The 10,373-nt window shown below is 40.3% G+C and overlaps 1 protein-coding gene across 1 annotated transcript in view; it reads right to left on the reverse strand.

The window, feature by feature from the left end:
• Window positions 1-10,373, reverse strand: part of GPR26 (G protein-coupled receptor 26) — a 45,435-nt gene that overhangs the window by 7,520 nt on the left and 27,542 nt on the right. Inside the window, exon 5 of the mRNA XM_006143966.1 lies at window positions 8,691-8,780. Coding sequence (XP_006144028.1) covers window positions 8,691-8,780 — 90 coding nt within the window. The remainder of the gene's footprint in view (window positions 1-8,690; window positions 8,781-10,373) is intronic.

Here is a 10,373-nt window from a genome sequence, read left to right on the forward strand (position 1 = left end):
TTGGAAAATTTTCAGTTAATATATTATGAAAGATTGTTTCTATTCACTTACCTGTCTCTTTACCTTCTGGAATATCTGTTATGCAGCTATTTCACTGTTTAAATGTGCACAGGATTTCCCATATATTGTCCTCATTTTTAATCTTCTGTTCATTTCAGTTGCTTGGACTAAGTCAGAGGTTTTGTCTTCAAGATCAGAGATTCTTTTTCTGCTTGTTCTAATCTGCTGTTGATACTTTCAGAGGAAGTTTTGATTTCCTACAACATATTCTTTATCTCCAGAAGTTCTGTTTGATTCTTTTTCATTGTGTCTATTTCCTTATGGAGTTCCTCCATCGTGTCATGAAAGGATTTTTCTCATCTCTCCAGCCATTGATTCTTTGTTTGTTTTTTTTCTTGCATATTGTTGAGTATTGTTACAATTAATATTCTGAATTATTTTTCTGACATTTCCGTGATCTCTTGCATTTTATCCATAGTTGGTGAGGAGTGATGATCTTCTGAATAGGAAGATATTTCCTGATTTTTTCCTATTTCTTTGGGCTGTACTTGATTTTTAGGGATCTGGTGGTGCACTCATTTCTTCCTACTTCTTTAAAGAATGTTTATGTAGCTGTGTGCTCCTGCACTTCTCTATGATATGTGTAAGATCTGTGCCAATTTCCCACCTCTACTGTGGGTGGGAGTGTGGAATCCACAGTAGGAGCTTAGTGTTTAAGCATTCAGAAGGAAATTTCTTTCCTTTTACTGTCAAGGAAATTATGGAGAAAGAATTCCTCCAGAGACTCCCATTATCAGGGGTTTGATTCTTGTATACCCAAACCTATCTGCTCCAAATGTGAGTGGAGGCTGCAATGACAGATAGAAAGTAAGGTGGTCGACCAATTTGTATAATATGCAAGTGCTCCACATGTACTGCAAGGCCCTTCCTCTCTCATAGCAGGCTGGGGGTGGGGTAGGTCCTTGCTGATGATCTCAAGCTGAGCAGCTTGGCTTGGGCCTGCCTGTTAGCCCTTTTGTCTCTGGGATTGCAAGGTATATATGTTATATCTTTCTTTCTCTTCTGTCTCTGGGATTGCAGGGTTTCCCTGTTCCTCCTTCTTACACTGGGATTGTGGGAACCAACTATTAGTTTTTGAAGGCTGAAGAGCCTGCATAGATGAATTTCATCTTTTTGGAAGACTTTCAGGTACTGTGGGAAAGTGAAGACTTTTTAGTAATGTGGAGAAGGTGCTATAGTTTGAATATATTCCCCAAATTAATGTGCTGCTAATTTAATCCCCAATGCAATAGTGTTGGGTGTGGGGCCTAATGAGAGGTGATTGGGCTATGGATAGATTAATGTCATTATTACAAGAGTGGGGTCATTATAAAATCAAGTTCAGTTCCTTGACCTCTCATGTTCTTTTGCCCTTCCACCTTCTGTCATAGGATGACTCAGCAAAAAGGCCCTTATCAGATTATAAGACCTTGATATTGGACTTGTCCAGAACTGTAAGAAATACGTTTTCTTGGGACCAGCAGTTAGTGTAATGGCTATATCACTGGAGTCCCATATAATCGACCGCGGTTCGCATCTCGGCCCCGATGGCTTAAAACTCACGCCAGGCACATGTGCGTGAGTGCCCAAGGTCACAAGAGAAGAATGAAGGAGAAGGGATTGCAGTGTGGCTATCCCCCCTGGGGAGTGATTTCTCGCTTTCTCTTTCTCTCTGTCTGTCTGGTGAGCGCACACACCCTATAGCAAAAAAAAAAAAAAAGCCTCTCCAAAAAAGAAAAAAAAAAGAAATATGTTTTCTTTGTAAATTACCTGGTCTGTGAAATTCTCTTATAACAACACAAAACTAATGAAGGTAGGAGGTAAGTCTGAGTATTTGTCAAGACTTCAAGGAACTAGAACCAATTTTAAAGATGTATAGCTTTACTTGTTAAATCAGCTTTATTAAGCCATAATTTATATGCAATAAAATGCACTTATTTTAAATGTGTTCTGTGAGTTCTGACAAATGTATATACTATGTAATCACCAGTACAATTAAAACATATAATATTTCTGCCATCTCCAAAATGTTGCTTTGTACCTTTTTATTATCTTCACCACACCAAATTCCAATAACCACTGATCTATTTTATTTATTTATTTATTTTGGAGAGGTTTTTGCTATAGGGCACGTGCGCTTGCCAGTCAGACAGAGAGAGACAGAGAGACAGAAAGCGAGAAATCACCCCCCAGGGGGGGATGGCCATGCCGCAATCCCTTCTCCTCCAATCTCCTCTCGGGATCTTGGGCATGCACGCACACGTGCCCAGCATGAGTTTTAAGCCACCGGGTCCGGGACGTGAACCACTGTCGACTACATGGGAGTCCAGCAACATAGCCATTACGCTAACTGCTGGTCCCTCTATTTTATTTTTTTAAGGCACTGTCTTGCCATGTTGCAATCCTCCTGCCTGAACCTCCCAGCAAGGAATACAAGTGTAACCAGACAAGACTAGCCTGAATGGCAGAGACTTGATGCCCAGTCCATACCTACTTTGGTTTAGTAACACAGGCACACAACACTGTGCCTGACTCTTGCTTAGACAGAGACTTGATACGTTTCCCAGCCTTTAGCTTGCAATATTACTGCTTTAGATTCTTCAAGTTGCTGAGATTATAGGTGCACACCACCACATCTGATATTTAGATTAGACTGAGAATAAAACCAAGTCTCCTATATGGTTCCATCCTGTAAAACAGTTTCTTAGCAGCATATGCCATTATAGTTGTGCTCTGATCTACTTTTTTCTTTTTAAAAACCATTCTATATAAATAGGACAAAACAGTATATATCATCATTGCTTATTCACTGGGTGAATGTTTGGCTTTTCCCTTTGGGTTATTACAAATAAAACTACCCTATAGGACATTCATGTATAGTCCTTTCTGCAGACATAGTTTTATTTCTCTTGTGAACAAATGTAGGAATGGAATTCTTGGGTCATATGGTAAGTATGTGTTTACTTTTATAAGAAACTGGCAAACTGTCTCAAAATCATTTTCATTCCCACAATAATGTATGGAAGTTTCAGTTCTCCCACATTCTCTCCGACATTTGGTATTGTCAAGCTTTAGTTTTAACCATTCTAATAGGTATGCAGTGGTATCTCATTGTAGTTTTTAATTTACACTTTCCCAGTGGATAATAATGTTAAAATATTTTCATGTTATTCTTGGCTATTTGTGTATCTTCATTTGGAAGTGTCTGTCTACATCTTTTGCTCACTTGTATTGAGTTATTTTATATATTCTGCATGCAACCCTTTCATCAGACACACGTATTGTAAATGTTTTCCCCATTCTGTAGTTTATTTATTTTTTTTATTTTATATTTTTTAATAGTGTTTGAAGAGCAGAAATTTTATGAGGTCCAATTCATCAAGTTTATATTTTATGGTCATGTTTTTTGCATTCTATCAAAGACATTTTTGAATGGCCCAAAGTTGCAAAGATTTTCCTCTATTTTTTTCTGGAAGTTTTATGTTATTTGTCTTTATGTTTGGGTCTATAATACAATCAAATTAAGCTTAGTATATGGGGTAAAGTATGAGTCAAGGTCATTTATTTATTTATTTATTCTTACTAATATATGTGAGTATTCAGATATTTCAGCATCATTAGATGAAAAGATTATCTTTTTTTTTTCTTTTGTCTTTCAACTAATGTTTATTCAACACCAATTCTGTACTAGGCTTTGGGCTGAGGTACCCAGAACACAATCAATCATAAGCTAAGGTCATGATCCTCTCTTCTTGGGGCTTACAGTCTAATGGGATGGACAGACAGAAATCAGAGCACAGGTAGATATCCTCTCATAGTTCTGGAGGCTGGAAGTCCAAGATCAAGGTGACAGCTGGGTGGTTTCTTCTGAGGCCTTGCTCCTTGGTTGACAGACATCTGCTTGCTCACTTCACATGGCCTTTCCTCTGGGTCCAAATCAACTCTTCTTATAAAGACATCAGGTAGACAGCCACTCAGCTTCTCCGAAGTCATGCGCTCACGGCCTCAGTTTCCCTCATCTTTCCACTGACTAATCTCTTCATATCTGGCTTTGATCATTCTTGGGACAAGGGAGTGTCAAAATTAAGAGATTCCCTTGATGGTGGCTCCTGAACTTTCCCCCACTGAATTGGAATCAATTAACAATATATCTATCAGTTTATTTCTCTATTCTTTTATATTGATTTCTATGTCTAACTTTATATCATAGTTTTATTTTTAAAGGGTCTGATAGAATGAGGAGCTTTGTACAAGACCAAACACATAAGTTAAAAACCAGGATGGAATTTAACTATTGCAAATAACCATTTTAAACTCATTGCAAGTCAGCAAAAAGGGAAATAATAAGTAGTAGTGTGGATATTGATGCTGGGGAAAACACATCCATGGGGGTCCATTAGCCTGCCTGTGGGGTCTCTGCAGAAGTGAAAAATCAGTAAGATTCAGGAAGGTAAAGCTGGTTCATCATGTAGCAGCCATGACTTTGAACAAATTGCTCCAAACCTATAGGTTCCCCTGTAAAATGGGGATAATAATAATACTAACTTCAAAACAGCATTGGGGGGATTAAATGAGATGATGTTTCTGAAGTACAATTATGCACTGTGTAACAATGTTTCAAAGACAGATTGCATATACAATGATCCTCTAAGATTATAACAGATTTACAGCCTAGGTGAGTAATAGGTTACACTATGTATGTGTACTTGCACTATGTGATAGTCACACAATGACAAAAATCATCTTAATATACATTTCTCAGAACATTTCTCAGAACAATGCATGGCTGTTTTTAATGAAGCATCTGGGTCATAGCAGATGCTCAAGAGACTAGCTATTTATACCTCCAGGCAGCATAACAGCCTTCCTTCCTGGAGCTGACCCCAGAGTTTCCCCATGGTGGAAAGGGCGGCCCTCTTAAATGGAGCCATCCCACTCCCAGTTATAGCTGCTTTCTTGCTTCTTTATTCTCCTGGGGCTGGGCTGTGACCTATAAGAAGGCTCACTTGTGACTCTCCTGAGCTGGAAGAGGACCTTCTTCAGAGCAGGGAGAGGACTGCCCATTCAGAGCTGTGGCCTGGATACCACCCTACAAGGATGTCTGCAGGGCCCACTGCTAGCCTGCCCCCCAGAGTGATGTGTAATGCACTATGTCCATTCTGAGCGTATCTGTAGGCCAGCGAGGTCAGGACTGGCTGCATTAGTCCTGAGAGGTGCTGAGGTGGTTAAACACCGATAACTGGTCATACCCTTTCTGAGTCTCTTACTGAAATACCTGGACCAAGTGTCAGGCTTGAGACTTCCATGCATATTTACTCAGAAATGGATCAAGCTGTGGTTTTTGTGGGCCTTGTGGGTATGGGTAAGGTAAAGGAGCCCCAGCTGAGTCCCTTGCCCCATGATATATCCCCTGTGCATGCCTTTACACCGCCCTTCACAGTGACGGTGTGCTATGTGGAAAGACTGCACCAAAGTGGCCTGCAATGCTGCTTGCACTGCTAACTCTGTGTAAAGCACTGTGCTGAGCACTTAAAACACGATTCTGACATCTGCTACCAGCCAAGTGTTATCATCATCCTCATTATTTACGAGGCAATTGAGGCACTGAGAGGTTAAGTGACTTTCTAGACTGTACAGTAAATTAGTGACAGCGCTGGTATTTGGTCATACTGGCTCTGGCTCTCAGTAATAGCTCATATTATGATATTAATTTTGTTATTTATTTATTCGTTTATTTATTTATCTATTTTTGGAGAGGTTTTTACTATAGGGCGCGTGTGCTCACCGGAAAGACAAAGAGAGACAGAAATCAAGAAATCACCCCCCAGGGAGGATGGCCATGTTACAATCCCTTCTCCTCCATTCTCCTCTCGGGATCTTCGGCACACAGGCACATGTGCCCGGCGAGAGTTTAAGCTATCGAGTCTGGGACTCTAATCATGATCGACTACATGGAAGTCCAGCAACATAGCCATTACGCTAACTGCTGGTCCCATTGTTAGTTAATTCTTAATTGCAGGTAACAGCCTAAAGAGGTAGTATCTAAGGCATACTGGATCCTAGACTGATGGCAATCATTGTAATATGGATTATTTGTAAATGTGAGGCACAATGGTAAGTAATTTATGTGCGATATTGATCTAATCCTCACAAATGTTCAAGGAAAAAAATGTCCTCTTCCTCATTTGGGGAGGGAGACACGGTTCCACAGGAAGGTGAATGAGCTCAAGTGTATAGCTACAAAAGGATAAATTGGATATTTGAACCAGAAAATAGTAGTGATTTTTTTCTGAAAGAATAAAGGAGTAACTTGTCTAAGATCTCAGGACAATGAATTCTAATGTGTGATGTTGCTGGGGGTGGGGGGTCACTTCCTTCTCTCAGTTTCCTCAGTGGTAAAGTGAGGGACTATTGTTGAATCATGTTTAAATTTAGGAAGCTTTTTCATGGATTTGGTGAAAATAGAACTTCAGTATCAGTCATACCTGAGTTCAAATCTCAATGCACCACTTAATGGTGTTCCTGGGCAAGACATTAAACCTCTCTGAGTTCAGTCTCTGCAGCTAGTAAATGAGAAAGCCCCACCTCTAAAGCTCTTAAGAAAAATTGTGGCTGAAGCCCCTAGCTCAGTGCCAAACACAGAGCAGGCAATCAGCAAGGACAGCACTCCTTCCCTTCCAAGGCCCCTCCTACTCTGTTTCTAAGAGCCAACCTAGTAATTAATCATCTGGCAAAGCCTATGAAACTGGACCCAAAGTGGCAAAACTTGTGTGGTATTTGGCAAGGGCAAGGGACATGCCTCCCCCTGAGCTGGTGTGTTCGGGACAAGAGCGGCTGCTGTGATTTGGGGCAGATTAAGAGATTGTCCTAAAGGATGAGCACTCACCTCTCAGAAGGCTGTGTGAGGTCAGGAACACCTAGGCTAGTGGATATGGGAGGGAAACTGTGGTATCACTTCAGAAGACAGGAAATCAATGAACTTTGGTGGCCATAACAAAATTATAAAAAAAAACCAAAAAAACCCCAAAAAAACAAAACACACATTTCTGAAAATTTTCTTACACATAAAAATATGTTCTTATCAGATCATCAAAGTGTAGATGGGCTTTTATAACAGGAGGCTTTATTGAACAGAATCACAATATATATTTTTCCCATGTATTAACCATCAATTCTATCATAAAAATATATTACAACATTTGATATGTATTCACAAAACACAAGCCATTGTAAACAAAGCAGGCAGCATTGGCCTTGGATTCAAAAATCTTGAGTCCCATTTCAACAAAAAACAGCTACTGGCAAGTATAGTAAAGGAAAGATAATATTGCCACATTGGGAGGGCTTCTGGTAATATTTTTAAAAAATAAATAGAGCCATACTTCCATGTAATAAATTAGAAGAAAGTAAAGGTAAAGGTACAATGATAACAACCATGAGAGGATGGTAAACTTTTGCTTTATTTGTTTTACACTCAGTGTGCAGCTGTTTGTATTTACGAACATTCATCCATATGCATACGCTCATGGGTACACAGAGTCATGGGCACACACATTTATGGGTACATTCACTCCAGCACAGACGTACAGATGTCCTACCCCTTTTCCTATGAGTCTGACTTTAAGGGGTTGCAACATTGTGCAAAAGCCAGCCATTTGCAGATCACTTTATCCCCAGGAACAAAATACCTTTTATTTTTCTAAATCCAGGTTATCAAAAGTATTCTTGAAATGTGCAAATATAAAGTGCATTTTCACATGAAAAGCTAAACTAGCTGGCACTTACCTTAGGTTTTCTTAATGTGGGCTCTCTTCTGTTATCTGGCCACTCTCTGGATGTCCCAAGTTATAGATGGTGGGAATCCCTTCACTTTGCACAGGCATCAAAAAATAATGAGATCTTTGAAAACTCAAGGAATGTAAAGAATTGGACTTTGGTGCCCAAATGGTTTGACCCTTCAGGAGGTCTAGGAATAGCAATCAATTCTCCTTTCATTTAAGGGAAGTGATGGTCTTCCATTGGACACCGGACAAAGCAAAACCTCTTCGTGGGGAAATGGGTATCCTCCATGAGGAAAGATGGATAGGCATGGCTGAACTTGTCTGTTGGCATCCACTGCATATGACACCACCCAGAAGGGTAGATTCGTGGAGCTAGCTCACCAAAATGAATAGTGCACATCCAAATGGCAAAGACTTTAACTCTTTCTCCCGGATTAAGCCCAAGAATATAAAGACTGACCAATTTCAATGTCTAGAAAAACTGCTCCAAGTGCTAAAGAGGGTAAGGCAAGGCACCTTTTTGATTTGTTACTGGACTTGCAAGGCTGTTGGCGATTTGGAGTTAGCCACGTTTCCCTGGGGAAATCCTGATGGGATTGGAATGACACCAGACTCCATATACTCCAGAAGAGGTTCTATTTACATGTTTGTTGTAAAACAGGATTGTTGAGGTTCAGAATGATTTCAGTTTGCAAGGGAACTTGGCATTCCAAGATTTTTAGAGATCGGGGTTTAGTTACTATTCCTAATTCAAACATTGGTTTGGTAATAAATGAGTTGATTGCAAGGCCATTGCAATTCTGGGGGCTGGGTGTTTGGTATTTTAGCCAGGCATTACAATTGGTATGGTCTGATCTTTAGGAAACTGACCACTCAGTCAATCGCATGTCATCGTGATGGTGTCCAATGGCTGAGGCCTGGGTCTTGACGGTGATCTCTGACTCAATCACAGTGGACTTCCTGTCTCCAAATAATTAGAAACTATCGAAACATGAACTTGGAGTTCTATTAAAACATATACAACTCTTTTGTGCCAGGAAAGAAGTGTGAAACTGACTACACAGAATCACTGGGCACTGTGAGAGAGGACATAGGAAAAATTATGCATCGGTGTTCCTAAAAGCACACACATGCCCAAAGGAGCACACATTGTCTTTTGAGTCAGAAGTCAAATGATTTTAAAAGTCCTTAAATGTGGTATATGTGATGAACTGTTAAGATTGATTAGCTTCATAATATTTGACCTTTAAATGCTAGATACATATTTACATGACACACTGAATGAGCTAATTGTACAATGCCTGGAGATAGGTGTGGGCGTGATGGGAGGGGTGACAGAATTGCTAAGTAGCATGAAAAAAACTTTTGCCAAAATGGTTGTTTCTGCTGTGCAAATCCTTCCACTTGTCCCTGGGGATGAGGCAGTGCCTATCAGGACCCTGCACTGATATTAAGTGTATAACATTCCTCTACTGAAGACATACATACATCTGTTCCCACTCAGGGTATTGGCAGAGGATGTGCCCTTGCCAATGTGGCTGCTTTCCCTTCTTTTTAATTTTTTTTTTCTATAGGATGTATGTGCATGAGTAAGAGAGAGGGAGAGAGAGAGAGAAAAAAAAATGAGAGAGAAAGCAACCCCCTGGGGAGCTGACCACTCCACAATCACTTCTCCTCCATTCTCCTCTCTAGATTTTGGGCACACATGCACATAGGCCTGGCACATTCCTCAAGCTGCCAGGTCCAGGACTTGAACTGCACACTTGGTCATGTGGAATCCAGGTGCTTTAACCACCACACCACCTGGCTGGCCCCATGGCTAGTTTCTTAAGAATGAATTATGCCCTTAAAATGGATATAGATGCCTCCAAACAAGAATGCCACTTGCCTGTCTTCCTGCCTTCTTGCCTCATTTCCTTCCTTCTCTTCTCTTTCTTTTCTTTCTTCTCTTTTTGGGTAGCTAAATACATTGGGATCTTCAAAAATAAACTTGTACTTAAATTCTATTTTTCTATAAAATTTTTTGAAGTCCTTTCATATATGGATTTCCTCCACGTCTTCTCTTTCTAAAAGGTCTCATTTGATACTCCCAACTTCAAGTCTTCTGCTGGACACAGATTGTGCTCCTTCTCAGCACTCCTCTGACATCAGTTCTGGACACAGGCTAAGCTCTAACCCTGCTTAACTTCTCACCAGGCATGCTGACACTTCTGTGTCTTTCCTACTGCAAGTTCTGGTTTCAATGCCATTATTTCTGTGAAGCTTTCCAGAACGCTCCTTCTCCACGAGCCAAGTTCTGTAGCCCTCTCTGCACCCCCACAGCAACAAGCCCCATACCTCTAGGTAAGCCCTGCTCCCTTCCTTCCCACTAGCTGCAGAGCCATGTCTTGTCTCTCCTGAAGACAGCGCAGGGTCTGGCACAAAGATGTTCTCAGTAAATAAATCTCTCTCTCTCTCCCCCTCTCCGGTCAAATTAAATAAATAAATAAATAAAGTTAAATAAAATAATTCAAAAAAAAGAAAAAAAGTAAGGAAGAAAGAATGAAAGACATC

The sequence above is a fragment of the Tupaia chinensis genome, unplaced genomic scaffold (assembly GCF_000334495.1).
Source record: "Tupaia chinensis unplaced genomic scaffold, TupChi_1.0 Scaffold000113_1, whole genome shotgun sequence".
Classification (NCBI taxonomy): Eukaryota; Metazoa; Chordata; class Mammalia; order Scandentia; family Tupaiidae; genus Tupaia; species Tupaia belangeri.